The following is an 18,690-nucleotide window of genomic DNA, read 5'->3' as shown; positions in this document are numbered from 1 at the left end:
GCCAAAGTGCTGACGCACCCAATATTTTAATTTCATTTCTTTATTGTTTAAAATTTCAACTTGATACTCTTGAATTTAAGGTCTCCACCAATTTTGCTTGTGAAACGTTTCAAAAATGCGATTTATCAATTTTCAACAAGCCATAATTTTCCGCCTTTCCTACTCAAACCTTTGCAATGCCACTTCTACCACACCAACACACTAATTTGAAGAATCTCCTCAGATTGTGCGGCAGTTGTAGCCAAATTAAATTAGCAAGTTGGCGTAAGTTGGTGCCTTTGCACTCGCGAAGAATGCAGCCTTGGTGTTATCCTATAGACACCGCGAACAGACTGCGTGGCAGCCCATTAGCGCATTGCAAGACGTGCAGCTGCAAGATTATAGGGTGCACAGGAGGTAACAGGGTACTAGTTATGAACCTTTGAAGCTGTCCGCTCCACATGCACTGAGCATGCACCGTGCTTATGAATTGATGTTCTTTTGAACTTGAAGGATGTTTGTATGCGTATTTACTGCCTTGAAGGTATGGGTTCAAAGGACTTCCCTAATCAGAAGGGACATGAATAGGTTGTTAGTGTTAGTGAACTTATTAATCGTAATGCGAGTGCAGTTTATTTGTACGTTATGGTATCTTCTGTAGTCTCATATACTGGACTTTTTGTCTTGCAGTAAAATCACATAAAGCAATAGTCTATTTCTATTCTATTTTTGTTTAATCGCGACGATGAGGACGAATAATGAATCACAGGACAATGACAATGCATGACCAGGTATCGAACACGGGACATGTGCCGTCAGTGTATTGTAATTGTAACAAACGAGAATAAATTTCTGTATAATTTCTTCCAGTCAATGCATTTTTCAAGGGGGGCAAACGAGGCATATTTGCTAGTGTTTTCCTCAAAGAACACATATTCAGTTTGAAGTTCCAATTTTCCTGCAACGTCCTTCTAACAATAACATAAATTTTTAGCTTGACATTCATTGTCCAGGGAAGACGTGCCCCTTCCCCCCTTTTTTTCCCGGACGCCCATTGTCGGTAGGGCAAGAACGAACGTTTCACACCGTAGCGGCATGACAGGCTACACAAGCCTGCTGCATTCGACTGGTGAAATACTAAAGTGTCATGTACGGTACAGTGGCGTGCTCAATGCGGTGGGGTTTGGTGGAGGTCATAACCCTCCCCCCTCCCCGTGGCCCAATTTTCCTGAAAAAAGAACGTCAAATGCAGGAAAAGGTGGCAAAATTAGGGCTGACTGCTTACAAAAAGTATACTTAATAAACTCGATAAATCAAACTAGTGATCATATGTAAATTGATCAGAAAACTAAAAGAAGTCAAGGCAATGATACAAATTTGTGTCTTTGAACAGATCTTGAATCTGTCCGATTTGATTTAACTTTCCAATAGTGGAAATTTTGTTTACACCAGTGGTGGCGCGTTCCAGTCGATGCCCCACAGCACTTTTGGTTTGGCGTTTCAGTCGTTTGCCACGAAGTACACACTAGGTTGGACCTATTTAGTGTTGGCGCGTTAAAATTGCAGCCACAAGGGCGGACGTTAGAAATATGCCCAAAGTTCGAGGAAATTAGCTGAACGAAGGATGCCCGTTCTCGAGATTACCATAAGACAAAGAAGGAAGTCCAGGTCCAGATATTCTGTTAAGTCCAGATCCAGACCGTGCGTTAAGATGAGAGTCCAGACCGTGCGTTAAGATGCGAGTCCAGACCGAAGAATATTAAAATCGATAAAAGAAATAATAAAAAGCATATTGAGATAAAAATTGACTAAATGAGAATTACAGAAAAATGTAGCCTATGTAAATATTGATTCCATGTATCCTGTGTTCGAATATATACAGTGATGGACAAAAGTATTCATACAAAGGCATTGTCTGAATGAAACATGTTATTATACAAAGAAGACCGTAAAGGCAAGTCACGTCTGTAGCACATATGCTCCATTGGAATGGCAAGAATAGAAACGCAAAGCAATTGTGTGCATACAATTGAAATTGTCATGAGAAATATGGGTAATCCTTAGATAAGCTGCTTTCTGGATGGTCATAAGTATTCATACGCCACGTTATAAACACCAAAAAAAGTTCGTGAAACAACCATTTCCATCATTCAGTGCCAGATATTTGTTTACTGCAGTTGCACCTGTGTAAGGAAGTGGTTGGTTTGGTGTTGGCGTGCTGCAGGAAGTCAAATGGGCCGCAAAGGGAAGGAAATCACGATCGAAGAGAGGAGAATTATGATATCATTATACCACAATAAAAAATCATATTCTAAAATCGCAGAGATACTTGGGAGTAGTCGTGCGACTGTGCAAAGTGTCATCAAACGATATAAAGACACAAAAGTGCTGATAAATGGGGAAAGGTTTGGGCGTCCTCAGAAACTTACTTCGAGAGAGAAACAAGGACTGTTGAGAATGATCAAGAAAAACCCAAAATTAACATCGTCAGCAGTGTCGGCACATGTTCACGAACACCTGGGAAAACAAGTGTCCTCAAGAAGTATTAGAAGGCTTTTCAACCGAGCAGGGTACAGAGCTAGTGTACATAGAAGGAAGCCATACATCAGTAAGAACAACAAGAAGACCAGATTAACATTTGCAAAGGAGTATGTGAGTAAACGTTTGGACTTCTGGGATAAAGTGTTGGTTACGGACGAGAGCAAATTTAATATTATCCATAGTTATGGTAGACGTTTGGTGTGGAGAAAGCCCAATACTGAGCTTGAGTCTCGAAATCTCTTGGGCACAGTTAAACATGGAGGTGGTGGCGTTATGGTCTGGGGCTGTATGTCAGCCTCAGGTGTTGGAGAACTCGTCTTTATTGAGGGAACTATGGATAGATTTGTCTATTTGAATATTCTGAAGAACAATTTGCAGAAGAGTCTCGATCATTTGGGTCTTGGGAATGATTTTTACTTCCGGCAGGACAACGACCCTAAAAATACAGCTGAGATTGTCCGCCTTTGGTTGTTATATAATACTCCCCACATACTCAAAACTCCACCTCAGTCCCCCGACCTTAACCCCATTGAACATCTTTGGAGCCATTTGGAAACCTGACTCCGAAAACATGACATAACAAGCAAGAATAGACTGAAAGAGGTCATTTTGCATGAGTGGCACAATATTACATCTGAAATAACCACGCCTCATGTTCATTCTATGCAAAAGAGACTGACAGCTATTCTCCATAACAGAGGAATGCATACTAAATTATGACGACATGGTATTTGTTTCTTTCTTTTCTTCAAAGTGAACTTTTATGTAGGTGTATGAATACTTTTGTCCAGCCAAAGAAGCGGGTATTGAGAAAGTATTGTATTTTATTTTTCTACAAGCATCATCTGATATTTATTTTTGTTGTCAATATATCGTTTGGTGCATACATGGTCAAGCATTAACAGTTTTGACTTCCTTATTGTTTTCCTAGCTGCTGCAATTCGTCCTTTTTTCCTTTCAGTTCCACTGTATGATTACTTTTGTCCATCACTGTACGTTTATACATCTCCATTGAAAGGCATCCTGTCTGGTTTCGTTGTCTACAAAGAACCCTACCCTGTAGATATTCTATCTGAGGTTTAATAATGAGATTTATGTACGGTACCTTGCACCCAATCCTGGGTACGTCACTGCGAATCCTATAAATAGCTCGGAACACTCGTGCTTTGTGTAATTTGTTTGCGTAACAAACTCATCAGGGGGTTTATCTCAGAGATAAACGTAACTAGTTCACTCTACCGAAGCCTTTATACATAGGCCTACGTATTGTTTTGGAACGGAAAGTGGAGCTTCACATAGTCAGGAAACACGGTGTGATAAGCGAGACACCTGTTGGGAAGCCGGTGTATTATACCAGTTCTATTATGCAACCACGATCATTTTTCAGCGCTAAACAAAACTTGAAATGCAATTTTGTTTTGTTTTTATGGCGTACACGTGTCACGTGTGCAGGAAGTTTGTTATCGCTTTCAAACTGACTCACTTCCGTCTTGAAAAAGACTTGATTTTGCAAGTGGCACTCCCATTTGAGTTCGCATGCCAGCTTATTACTAGTGCATAGTTAGACCGGTTAGTTCAATTGAACTTTCCAACCTTTTGGGGGGGGGGGGAGCAGGAACAGGTTTATACAGTATTTGCCTGGACTTGTCACCCAACAGGTCGGTAGGTGCCGGGGCTTGTCCCTTCTTGGAGATGAGGTCTGCAGGCACTCCCATTTGCTACAAATATTCGGGAGGCACGTCTGGATAGCTTCACCTTTACCACCAGATCTGAAAACCTAAGAAGAAGTGTTAAGCAAAAACTACAAACTTTCGTAATTTTGAAACTTTTCTGGTGCAATTTTACGTCACAGAACCAGTTTTCCTAGTTTTAGTTTCTTATTGATAAACTACCTAATGATCCTTTGCAGGAGTTTATTTTTGCAAGGGGGTCGGGAGTAAAGGTAACTTTAGTGCCAAAATATTACAAAAATTGACTCTTATGAATTTGGAGTTGCTGAATAAGGGGGCGTGGATGTTGGCTTGTGTGGATAAATCACTGATCCTTAGTTTCAACACTTCCTTGGAAAAGGGGGATATAGGTAGCTACAAAACACCCACGTACTCCTTCACATTTTAAACATTACGTAGCTCTGGTTGTATGTATGACTATCAATCTTTTCACACACTAACTGAGAAGTTTTTTCAATACCAGCTCACCCTCCCCCGAGTTCCGATACCCGGTGATGGCATAGAGTGGTTTGGATCACACTTTAATCTGTAAGTTCAGTCACGATTAGCCTATCTGTGCATAAGTTGGGACTTGAAACTCCACAATTGCTCAATGTAAGTAGCGCTGTCTTTTTAAGTATTTTTCAGAGTATTTAATTTTTAGTGTCATTGACAGTATTGGATCAAGTTATTAACAATATGCAAACTGACCAATTCACAAAAGCAATACCAAGAAAATTAAATACAATAACATGCTATACTGCGTTCATTAACGTTGAAATTCAATTATTGAAATTTTGATTTTTTTTAAAAAAAAATGTAGAAGTTAATGATTTTATGCATGTATTTAATGAAAAATGTAATCCAAAGTTGATGGAAACCTCGTCTCCCCCGTTTCACGGAACTTCGCGTAAACGGTCTGAAAAGGTTGGGACCACAGCACTGGAGAACAAGCTTACAATGTTCACGGTGACTAGTGTACAAGTAAACATCACCCGGTACATTCTGGTTTCAACAGCGCGTGTATCATTTTGTACACAAGGAGATTTCCAAAGGTCAAGAGAACTCCGCAAAGCATGTTGGGAGCTGGTGGCAAGGTTTTCTTCCTCGGTGTTTTGACCGATTTTCCACCTCCACAGTGGGAGCATTACGTCAGTCACCTCCCTATGTTCTTAACTTGGGCAAATCTGAACAAGCAGCTATTGATAAGATACGGATTTTTTAAAACTAAGTCGGTCATATTTAGGACGCGGGGATGACACGTAAGGTTACGAAATGATGTGGATTCTTGCCAGAGACGTGCAGATCAGGTGATTTTGACGTAGATTTCAGCGTTTCGCCCTCTGCAGACCTTGACTTGACATAAATTATGATGCGCAACGGGAGGTCTCCTTCGAATGTTAGGAGTTTGCACATTTACAAGGAAACCTCTCGTCCTACCGCATATCTGAGTTCAGGGATAAAGGCATTTACTTTGCAAGCTTCTAACCGCGCTGAAGGTGAGCCAGGCTTTGTCCTACAACGTTCAGGAAAAATATAACTGCATAGTGCTTTTACTTGTTTCAGGTACAGTTCCAATAAAATTTAAACCGCACGAGTCAAAATGACAAATTGATGTCTATATACCACAGCGTAAAATGTGAATGTTTCTCCTTTTAGGCCATAGGTAAGGTAAAATTTTGCCGTGCATATAGCACCGTGCCATGAAGGCACATTTAGGAGATGAGGGGTAAGGGCCAAGGGCGTATTTAGGGGCCCGAAAGATTTACCAAGTACTAAAATTAAATAATGAAAGAAATTAAATGATAAAATAACTAAAATTAAATAATAAAATATACTTGTTTAATCTATTATTTCCGCCCAACTCGTAATTGGAAGCAATGGATTTAATTGGGATCATACGACTTTGAAAGACAGCACCAAAGAAGATTTACGTAAAATCTATTACTAATTATAATATGCATAAAATATTACCAAGAACTTTACTTTTCGTCAACTGGATCTAACGTCCTCTTTTGATAATTCAATTCTTTGTGTATTTAACATTAATTTCTTTGCCAGAGCAGTTTTTTTTACCAATAATAGAAAGTGTGGGGCGTTACCCCCACACCCCCTATACGCCTTCATGGCGTTGTGCTATGCACAGGGGAGAACTTTACTTTTATCTTTAATCTAGATAACGAATACGTGCTGTTATATTGCTCATATTTTTACCAATTCATGTAATAAAAATTCAATATTAATTAATACTATTTTAATTATTTTAATTTAACGTTTATTATTACCATCATTATTTTGAGACACTTGGTTTGAACCCCCCCCCCGAAATATATTTCTAGATACGTGCCTGCTCAGGAGGTATACAAAAATACTATCAACTTCGATTTTTTTATAAAGCTGGAAACCGTGGGATATCATCCCCTTCTTGTCTCCCTACGCCTATGTCCTCGCGTTAAGTTATTCTTCTGAAGATCATGATAACCTCCGAGCTTAGACAGCATGTTTTCTATCGTGCTCGTTGATCTCTATGTACGAGACTGTTACAAAACCAGAAATCTCTTGAAATGAATGTAATCTAATGTTGCTCGATATAGTTGAAATCTCAACAAGCATAAGATGTACAATCAGCAGATAAAGAAAATCATGTGTCCTGGATGGATGTGAACTTGGATCAAGTGATGCTTATCAAGTGTGAAGTTGCATTAGTGCTGTGTGTATACACTATTGAAAAAAAAGTTTTTCAAATACTCGTAGCGCCGAAACGAACAAAGAAAGAAAGAAAGGTTCTCCTTGATGCCTTCTATATGTTCATCGGCGAACGTGTGTGATATAGAAAAGAATCTACGTGACTTTTGCTCTTGACTGTATCGGTACAATCAATTGAATATTTATTTTGTCTGTTTTCTGCCATTTTGGTAGTAGAAACAATGTCGCTTCGTAGGAAGGCTCGGATCCCACTTAAACTGCACGTCCAGTCCCGATTAGCCTATTTCTTCTCTCTCCCCTTTCTTCCATGAACGTCCGGAAGGGGGAGGGGGCAAGAAGGGCTACGCCCCCGTGGAAAATAAAAGTCCACCTTAGCAAGTATAATTTCACACAGAATTTCATTTGTCACTAAATTATGTTAATTATTATAAGGGTTGTTGAAGGAACATGATAATTTCGGACGTGTTTTTTTTTAGTGGGCATCACTATTATGAGGAAAAATATGCCCTCCCCCCTAGAAAAAAATACCTTCCTTGTCCCTCCCCGAAAAAAATCCCGTGGACATCCATGCTTTCCTCTTCCCCATTTTGCATCTAGTCTTTCCTTTTTCCTCTCTCTCGGTAAACTTTTTTCTGGCATTTGGGTCTGTTCGCGACTATGAGGATGAAAGGTGATTAGATGCACGGAAACTCAAACAAGAAGTTCAAACCAGTACTTGACCCGGAACAAACGTTGGTCTGTCTCTCTTTAATGCACGAAATAAAAACACTGCATGTATCGTATCGTATGCCTTTCACGAATATTATTCCTGTCGTCCTGCGTCGTAATCTCTGCGAAATGAAACTGCCCTGATTGAAAGCTCTAAATGGAACGTTTTCTCATTTTGCACCCTTGCCGCGAGGGTGGGCGAAATCGATGGTGGGTATAGGTCACTGAACTGTGGTGAGGGCATCACGTTGAGAACAGAGAAATGAGATTCGATCGATTCTGAGAACGGCCTTGGGAACAGCACCATCAATACTTGAGACAGCGCGAGTTGTTCTGGGGCACGTGTCGAATCAAGTTACTCTCTTCAAGGTTGTTGGAAACTCCGTGCATCTTGTTGTTTTCGTTCGGAATGATATAAGAGTGCAGATCGTGCGTGTTCTGTGGTGTATACAAGGGAATAATGAGTCAAGTTTCTCACGTACGAGTCTTCCAGACTTCGATAATAATTTATATGGTTCATTGGTCTGCTGGTAGGTCTAGAGTGGAGGAATTGGATTTCATGTGAATGCGAGATGTAGAAAACAGGGTGCCTCAAAAGTCGTTTAGTGTTGCGAAATACGAGTTTTATAAAATAACGAAATCTCTATTGTGCTACATCTGCTACATCCTCGTGTATGTGACAATTCTATAGCTGGAGAAGACTGATTTAGACTTCTATAATCATGCAAAGTCCGGGATCGTGGGTTCGAATCATGGTTAGAGCATGAATATCCGTGCCTGTACACGTATCCACCGAGTAAAATTCAATGCACGATATTTCTAATCGCCACTGCACCTTCCTCTTCCCAATTCAGTGACATCCCCAAAAGAATGGTCAGATTTTGAGTTCCTCGAAAAGATGCCCCTCCAAAGACATATCGTTCTCCCGCAACATACATAATAACTGGAGAAGCTTCTAAGGTTCCGCGTTCGAGTCCTGTCCTGTCCTAGGTATCAAGTGGATCATCAATTCCTTGCAATAATCATTTATCAGTATCGTCACAATTAGCCCAATGAGAAAATTAACGACGTGTCGTAGTGATGAAAATAAAATTATTTAGCAGGTGATTGCAAAAATAAATTGTAGTCAAATGTACTTTGGCACAGTTTCCTTGCACTGAACTGTAGGTAGGAACCTATAGCTATTTCTACACTCTCTTGCATAGAATTTGATTCCACTACTTGCCCGTACCAATTTGGAAATGCCAGTAATGAACAAATAGTTTGATTTCATGTACAATTAGTTAGCTCAGTGTGTATTACTGCAAGCATAAATTTATATTACTTGTATTATTCTTATTGGTACTGCTGCTATTTCTATAACCACCATTGTTAATATTAGTGCCATTATTATATTATTTTTATTGGTGGCAGTTATAGGCTCGTAGTATCTACCAGTCTAGAGGCTATTGCCAATATTTGTGCTGCTTGCTTTTAATAAATGGTTTTCTTGTTTTCCAGACACTCTTAATCAAAGATGGCGCTTACCGTAGGTCCCAATTTTCAGACGAACAAACAGGTTTTAGACAGATTTATGCGGCTTCCTCAACCAGATGACAAAGTTCAGGCTATGTATGTGTGGATAGATGGCACGGGAGAGAACGTACGCGCCAAAACGAGGACTCTGAATTTCATTCCAAAAACTCCTGAAGGTAAGTTGGCTTGGGTAATTCTGATTCCATTCCACGGGTGATTGTTTCAAGTGAGCAAGGCAGTAGTAGAATTCCATGAATGTGAGGAGGCCCCCTCCCAAAAATATACACAAGGTATCCAAAGATCCTCCCTGATTACAAACATTTGTACTTTCTGAAAGTTGAGTGAAACTTATGGCGAGTGAAACTTATGGCCAAGTGTTGGAAAACTCAGTTTCTCTGGGTTCAGGCTCCACTGTTGTGGTCTAAGTGAAACAGGAACCGTGTCAAAGAAAATAAAGAAGAAAGAAACTGTTCAAATGGCGAAAATTTAGAGCGATGAGCGAGTGCGAGAGTTTTTTGTTCCAAGTCCAAAAAGCGTGCGGGTTCAAAGTTCCTACGAATGCCGTGCACAAAATTTTATATAAAAGTTTATTGTTCCATGGGTACAAGGTGTAAATTGACCAGGATTTGCAACTCACAAATCCTGCCCGTCGCTCTGAATTTGTAGGCACAATATGCTATCCTGAGCTGAAGACAATGATTACCTGAAAACTGCTATTTTCTCAGACGAGGGTAAGTTCCCACATCAGTGAAATTTCTTTTCTCTTTAACGATTTTTATGTCAACAATCCGGACTTCCATTATACCCCATTATACCTAAGTAAAGATCCGAGACCAGTGATGTGCGTTTACGCGTAAACAACAATAGTCTACAATCTACACGTATGACTTAATCTATGTAAACAACATGGCGAAAGGTGAAAACTTAGCAAAGGGCGCCGGAAGTAAAACAAAATTATACTGCGTATCAGTTGCTGATGTGTGAGGAGAACTTTTCATACGCTCCCTTCCAAATTCGAACAATTTCTCACCTAGGGAAAAACCAACATAGGTAATATTCTAGTGTTTTATGGGAAAAAGGACTAATTTTGCCTCACGACTGCCATCTATTGTTTTTTTCATATTTATCTTCTATAGTTGATGATAGAAGAGAAATTTTGTTGTAAATAGGATTCTTTTCATTTTGTTAGGAACCAATATACCTTGTCGAATATGCCACTTTCCTTTCATTCACTTTAGATTGTCTACGTAGTAATCTATGTAAACTACAACCCAATGTAATTACGTGTAGACGTAAACTTATAGTGTAGGGCACATCACTGTCCCACACACACCACATGGCCATGCCCCCCCCCCTTGCACCGCCCGTGACCTGTTGCCATTTTGGATCGAGCATCCAGACATATCAAGGAAGGCCTTTCACATCTGTTTACCCCTGCAGTTCTCGTGCCATTAAAAATGCAACGTCTTCTTTCTCTTGCATTTTTTTTTTTTAAAAAAATTGAGAGTTCCTTTGACCTGCTTGGCGAAAGGCCAATTGGCCAAGACTGTTTCAACGGCCCGCACGTGGCTAGATTGTGTTGATCACGTGATTACTGATAACCATATCGTGACAGTCTTGTTCAAATTCAATCCTTCAAAATTCCGGGTTTGAAAGCGCACAATGCAAGACTTCGTGCAATTAACTTGCTTCAGTGTTTCCCCATCGAGTGAACAATTTCATTTTGAGTTCCCCTTTCACGTCAGAAAAATTGAAATCGCAAGCACAAAACATTATTATTCCCACTCAAGGGCGCTCTCAGGATTTTATCTCAATGTGGGCATAGAAACGTAGTGATTGACTTAGGTTATTATATTTGGCTTTTCTGCTAAATTTGGCTAATCGCAAGATGATGATGATGAATGATGATAGGATGAAATGGATGAAGGGACAATAATAAGCATAAAGAGAGAACTCAGCACGAGCTCCACAGAACAGTATACTGGCTGTGGATCCAGACGCCAGAGCCTCGCCAGTCTGCAAAATTCAGTCCAGGGTGTACTGCGTGGAAGGGATTAGCATTTGGATGTTTCCACAAAGGGTCACCCCTTAAACTCCTCTCGTTTTTACATATCGAAGAGCAGTGGCATGCCCAAGGGGTGTTTTAAGGGGGTTATAACCCCCCCCCCTTGGCCCAGTATTCCTAAGAAGAAGAACGTCAATGGTAGGAAAATGACAAAATGAGGGCTGACTGCAAGGAGAAAGTATACATAACTCCCCCCTTTCGAAAATCTTGGGCATGCCACAGCCGAAGAATACTGTGCCTGAATTTACAGTCAGATCGGGGCCTCCGAGATACATATACTTCATCCGGTCTTCGGGAAATTACTTGCTGACTTTTCACTTTGTCATTCCTGACAGTCTAGAAAAAGTATCTCATTTTAAAATGGTTAGGCTAATTCTTAATATCTTTTAGCACTACATTTGTTATTTTTTTTTTTAATTCAGTGATTTTATTCCAGAAGTGCCACAGCAATATGTGTAGAATTCGAGATTTTCACTGCGTCAGGAAATAGTTTTTTCCCCTGAATATTGAGATTACAAAAAAAAATTCCTGTCAAATTCTCTCCTGACCAAAAATTTTCAGTCCCACACCACTATTTGACAATCAACATAATTTTAATGTCTTTGGTGAAAAGGTTCTCTTGTTATATTATTGTATATGGTATAAGTTAGTTGTTTTAACTTACAGCCTGTAATTCGCAGAAAATAATACTTTGTAATAAAATATCACTACAATTTCACCAATTATATGAACTTTACAGGTATCTCCGACTTCCAGCATGGCGTCCTTATTACCACTGACCCATTGACACACAAAATAGAAGTTAAAGATATTTCAGAATCTTGACAAAAAAAAAAGCCTTACATTTTTTCTTGTTTTTGTTTGAGGTCCACTTTATGTACAGATCTTATTGGGACTGGACCTACAGTATAAAGTGGGATCTGAACCACCTACAGTATAAAGTGGGATCTGAACCACGGTGTACCTCATGGGACCCCTTGATTACATGGACGTGCAGAAGCGGGGTCACCCAACTCGAAAATTGTTAACCTAAAATTATATATTTAGCACAAATAATTTCATTTGTTACAGCAATTTATTATTTTAAGGGCGTTGCAGCACGTTTGCATCAAACGGAATGAATGTTTTTATGAGGGTAACACTATTGTGTGGGAAAATATACCTAATTCTCTACCCCTGAAAAAAATACCTTAGTTGCCAGGCTGCGAAATCATTTAAGACTGGTGGGGGGAGAAAGATCTTAATCTACAAACACCCTCCCCACAAGCATACATATAAATTATATGATATACAAATATATAATGTTATTAAAGGTAAAATACTAAATTAAAAATATATTATTAATTACCCAAAAATAAATAAATTTGTTAAAATCTTTCAGATATTATTATACAGTAGCAAACTACGTCCTTTACTAATTCGTTAGAAATGTTAATAAATTATGAAATAGTTGAAGTGGTTTTATTATGTGCAAGTTTTTGCTTTATGTTAAAATAAATCAATTACATTTCATAGTTGTTATTGTTTTGCATTCTTGTTTTACTTTTATTGTGCGTATTGATGTAGATTTGTTAATCATCTCCTGAGAGAGAGAAAGCATTGAACACTCACAACTACACTAATTTGTATGTGTATTTGATATTATTCTTAGTACAGTATATTTGAAATTAAAAGTAATTGTTTATCTTTTGTTTGTTGTAACAAAAACTATCCCCCGAAAATTTATGGTAGGGGATTTTTGTGGGGGGAAAATCCCCCCCCCCCAATGATTTTGCACCCTGTTGGTTGGTTGCACTTCTCTGGAAAGATCCTGCAGATGTCTATGGCAACAAGTCTACAATGTTACCATTTCACCCTATACATCATCAGGAGGCTCCATGTCTTACATCAAGATAAGAAAGCCAAATATTCTCTTCTTATTCTTGACAACATGTGTGAATTTGTCAACATTTGGAAATTTATCAAAACGGATGTTCAGTAGAACCAGTCCTGTGAGCTGCTCTTTGTCTTTGTCCATGCGGGATCTTTAACCAAGTGTTGAGACATCAAGGTCAAAAAGCTTTCAGCTGTGGCAGCACTCGCATGGAGTGTGGCCAAAATTCATCATTCACATTTTTCCACTCCCAGAGCTGCCTTTGGCAGGAGGGTGATAATTTTTCTGCACATTTTTCATCAGTTCGCTCTCACCTATTAGACCAGTGGTCTTAACCCATGTCCCCTTGTCTATAATTTACATGTAAGTCCACTCATATGTGAAGCAGTAAATTCCAATTATGAGTTAGGATTCCCTCATGTGTACAGTCATACTGGGCTCATTACATCTCTACTCAATACCACTTATATCTGTGAACAGCTCTTTTCTAAATGAAGTGTGTGAAATAAAGTTGAGATTTGCTCCCTTAGAAAATGAGTGTCAACGAAAAATTGTGTGTTCCAGGCATATAATTTCATTTTATTCACAACAATTTGTTAATTATTGTAAGGGCACTGCAGGAACATGATCACACTCCTGTTAGTGGGGCTATGTAACATCACCAATTTTAGTCCCAATTTTCCCAAGAAACTGCAACCAATGAAACTGATCCTGACTTCTGGATGCTCTAACCCCCTAACTTTTGTTTGCCACACTGTCAAGAATTTTCGCAAAGATGTTAATGTGGTACCAATTTCATACATACACTCCCCAAATAAAAATTGTGAATACTGAATTACTCAGAGTTTGTTGGCAATAGATAGTTTATATCATTGATGTAGAATTTTGTATGATATATAATCATCAAAATTATATATATATATATTTTTTTTTTTTGCAAGATTTTATGTACAATACAAATGATAGTGAAATTGTATGAGCCTTAGTTATGTAGGATGATGTAATTACGAAATTATGTGCCATGATGTATATTGTACAATGCAGCTCATATTGATCAAGTTTCCTTCCATCAAAAATTATGTTAATACTTAGCATATTACACACCAGAATTTTTGTAGGACATTTAGATAGTACTTTGAAGTCTCCCCTTTAATAACATCAGTGACTCTATACTTGTTTCTTGTACATTATTTTATTGGCCTTAATGTACATAACTGTGTAACATATCATAATTAATATATTTCTTACTACAGAACTCCCGATCTGGAATTATGATGGCAGTTCCACATACCAAGCCGAGGGTAGCAATTCAGATATTTATCTTCACCCAGTGGCTATGTACAAAGATCCATTTAGATTGGGCAACAACAAACTGGTATTATGCGAGACGTACAAATACAATAAGAAGCCTACAGGTAAGAAATTTTTTGTTAAAAAGGGATTTATAGATTCTAATTATAGCATAAGAATATAACTGAATTAGTATATTGGAACTTATTCTTTTAGGTGGTAGAGCAGCCCTTGGCTGAACCTTGCCCGCTTAATAAAGAAAATTTATTATTATTATTAGAATTGCATTACAATCATGACTGAGCACTCCCACTGTGTTACATGAAAAATCTCCAATTTGTGGAAATTCACAGCTTTGGGGTAAAAATTGCCAACTAGTATGTACAGCGGAAAATTTGCTCTCATTACCTGCTAATCTTAATCTCACAAAACAAGTAATAATTAGACCAGATTTCAGTGTAATTATATACTTTATTCCACCATTTTAATCATATATCCCACTATCACTTGATAAAATGTAACAATTCTGAATTGTTGTGATTGTTGTTGAGAATATGGAAGTGATGTGCTACGAAGCGACCACAAGAAAAAAAAAAAACAACTCCTTTGCACACTTCCCCCTTCATTGATTCAACTCAGGTCATAAGGAAGCCTACTTCACTCCCCTCCATGTGGGAGTATGATGCACAGTTTTGGATCTGCGCAAGCTCTCTTGTCTGTGGTGGTTCCACTATAGAAGTGCATTCTACCATATTACTACTTCTTATTCGTAATTGAAATAAGTATTAGTAGTTAAAACAAGCTTGTTGGTGGTAGTAATAATTGGTAGTTTTCAGATATACAGTTTGTAGCATCCAATAATAAGATGCTCAAGTTAGTTAAGCAGGATATGCCTGGTAAGAAGCCAGGATGCATGGTATTTTTATATGGAGAGGTGAATTTGTAAAGACTGTCCTTTTATGATCTGTTCACAGGCAATGGAAAGTGGTGATAACAGGGAAGGGTATACATGATTTCCATATACAATCTCATAATTCTGGAGTTACCTATAAAGTTCCAATAAAATTCTAAAGTCTCCCATCAGATTACAATAAAATTGCCAGTGCAACAGTAACGTATATATTTCAATTGGCACTTCTTTGTTGTATATTGAAAATTAAAAAATAACTGCAAATTGAAACACATATATGGTTACTTTGTTTCAGACTCAAACCACCGAAAATCCTGTCTGGAAGTCATGAAGCGTGCTGCTGATCAACACCCATGGTTTGGACTTGAGCAAGAGTACACATTGCTGGATCAAGATCTTCATCCATTTGGCTGGCCCAAAAATGGATTTCCTGGACCACAGGTATGAATGAAAACAGAACAAAATGTGTGTGCTGCATTCATGTGAATTATTCTGCCATATTAAGCCAAAAAAGTCCCAAAAAAATGAGCAAATGTCAAGAGCCAGTACATCACAAAATAAATTTTACCATTGGCTGCAAATGTTAAGTAAAAATATTAGGAAGACCTATCAATCACATGTCTGTCTTTGGAAATTTTATTTAACACTTTGTTTTCATATGTGAAGAAACTGTGTTAGATATTTGACTTATCAGGCAGTAGTTACAGCACAAGAGAAAAAATATGTAGCAGTGGTGGGCCCAACATTTTCTGAAGGGGAGATGGTATGGACATTTTTTTTTTAGTAGTATTTTCGCAAGTTGCCATCTTTTCCTGCCTTCGATGATTTTTTTTTAGAAATACTGTGCCAATGGGAAGGGGGAGTTATGATCCCTCCACCAACCTCTCCTCCCTTCAGCATGCCACTGGCGGGAGGTATATTTTGTGGGTGGCCAGTCACATCTAATATGCCATAAGATAATAAATTAATGTTTGGGATAAAATACTAATTATGTAGGGAAGTTGTTTCATTAGGGGCTAAAGGGGGAAGATTGGGTAACCAGTGAGGTAGGGGGATATTTGTCCTAATTTTCCAGTATAGTCCCTTTTTGTTATCCTGCAAATAATGTCACAACTGAAATTTCACAACGAACTTTGTTGTTTATAGAAAAGTCATTCTTTCAACTGTTCAAAATGGAGATAAATTTTCAATGTCTGCCACATTCAAGAATGGTGTATTAGACTAGGATAATGGTTTTTTTTTTCTTTCTCCTTGCTTTCCAAAAACGTAAACACCCAAGAGGAAATGTCGTCTCATCTTAGTATAATTTGGTTCTCTACTAATATTGAATATAATTATTTTGCACTATGTTGCAGTCAAAGGCTCCAGGTTCATAATGATAGCAAATGAGTTCCTGAGAAACAAGTAGTAATTTTGCAACGAATGTGGTGCTTTTGAACTGTTAGGTTTGAATCGTAAGTAAAATTTTGTACAATATGTAATGATGTATTATTTTATTCCAGGGTCCTTATTACTGTGGAGTAGGAGCGAACAAAGTTTACGGAAGAGATATTGTTGATGCCCACTACAGAGCTTGCCTGTATGCTGGGATTGAAATCTGTGGTACCAATGCTGAAGTTATGCCGGCTCAGGTAAGGATCATATAACACCACCTCAGCGGTGCTGGGATTGCATCCCAGCTGGCGTTAGCTCATAGCTACTCGCTTAGATTTAGCCTTAATCTTTAATCATCACATCAGGAGAACTACCTAGATAAGTGGTAATCTATACAACTGTTAAATGAATGGCAACACATAAATTGGGGTTTTATGATCCTGAAGACTGAACTGGCAGGGACATACTTAGAGAAAGGAATTATCTGTCTTGTACTTTAATAGTTGGTCAATAAACTTCTTTCTTATCCTCTCGCTAACAAAGCCAAAAACAGACTCCTCCTTCTGCCCTTCACCTCTGATCTCCTTTCCTTCATCTCCCCTCCTTTCTCTCCCCTACTTCCTTTTTACAACTCATGATACTGGAAACCTATACTGCTGTCGTAAACACATTCTTTGTATATTATGCTTTCTACGAAGGCCACGGTAGCTCAGGAATGTGAGGTACACTACGGGATAGATTAATTTCTTACAATACAAATTGTATTTATCTAGCAATTTAATTTCTAATTGACATGGACTGATATTAAATTAATGTACATTCTTATGTACCAATATAAATTGTGCAAACCAATCAGATATATAATTGCAAATGTTCTATGAAGACCATGCATGGCCCTGAATAAATATATGTAACTTGATGAATGTAATATGTTTTACCTTAGAAGAACTAACTAACTAACTACTAACTCCCTAGCCTTCTTAAACCCGAAGGTTCATGGCTGCAGCAACACAGGCCTTCCATCTTTCCCTATCTTGAGCAAGTTCTATATACTATTTTCCATCTCTACCGATTTCCCTTAGGTCCATCTCAACGTTGTCCCTCCATCTTCCATCATCTACCTTAGAAGAAAGACTGTTTATTTGAGCATTTATTTATTTATAAAATCAGAGCATATGAATTAGTTTTATTCATAATTGGGAAATGAGAGATGCGGTAGTGGATAAATACAGAGAAACTAGTATTCACTTTTTCCGTGAAACTGTTTTATTCGTAGTTCTATTGATTTCAGTGGCCACTGCCACCATCCTTGTTGGAACAGTTTTATATTCATAACAATATTAACAGGAGGACACAAGTTAAAGGCTAGTTGTGGAAATGTTTACTTGATAAAAATTATATGCTGATTGGCTGATACATATACGGTATTGTCCCACCTAGATGGTTAGTGGTAATGCTATTGCTTAGGCATCAAAGGGATCTTGGGTTAGATCCCGAGCGGAGGCATTTGCACAGAGGTTCAGATCTACTTGAAGTGGTAAATGCAATCAATTAGCCTATCTGAGCATAAAATGGAATTAAAACCAAATTTTAGTGGGTACATAACTGATTACTCGGTCTCATCCCCTGTAAACTGACAATATTCTCTCAGCTAAATTTGTACATAATGTTTGTTAACAATATAGTTTTAATACCAATAACAAATTAGGTTTACAAGCTTTTCATGTGCCTGCAGTGTGTGAAATAGTATCCCCACTAATAAAAGTTAAGTGAAGGGCTTGGGGATGAAACACGGTGACATTTTCGTCATTATTTAGTGTATTAAGCAAAAAGGTTATTAGAAAGTATATTGTAGATAATTTGTTTCCGTGCTTTGTTTACTAATTTCAGAAGCATTCAAGGAGTCAATGACAATTACACACGAAAATTTAAGGGTGGCTCTTTTTACTGTGTAACTCAGTAATGACCAAAATGTAACTCATTATCTTTTACCCCTGAACCATTCAAAAATGAAGTTGTA

At 38.2% G+C, this 18,690-nt stretch overlaps 1 protein-coding gene across 1 annotated transcript in view; it reads left to right on the top strand.

The window, feature by feature from the left end:
• Positions 1-18,690, top strand: part of Gs2 (glutamine synthetase 2) — a 36,255-nt gene that overhangs the window by 8,525 nt on the left and 9,040 nt on the right. The window contains exons 2-5 of the mRNA XM_083109940.1: positions 9,144-9,334; positions 14,350-14,511; positions 15,592-15,737; positions 16,799-16,927. Of these exons, the coding sequence (XP_082966066.1) occupies positions 9,160-9,334; positions 14,350-14,511; positions 15,592-15,737; positions 16,799-16,927 (612 nt within the window). The 5' untranslated portion in view covers positions 9,144-9,159. The remainder of the gene's footprint in view (positions 1-9,143; positions 9,335-14,349; positions 14,512-15,591; positions 15,738-16,798; positions 16,928-18,690) is intronic.

Source organism: Lepisma saccharinum, chromosome 23, assembly GCF_977018435.1.
Source record: "Lepisma saccharinum chromosome 23, izLepSacc3.1, whole genome shotgun sequence".
Classification (NCBI taxonomy): domain Eukaryota; kingdom Metazoa; phylum Arthropoda; class Insecta; order Zygentoma; family Lepismatidae; genus Lepisma; species Lepisma saccharinum.
This window is presented reverse-complemented; position numbering and strand designations above follow the sequence as displayed.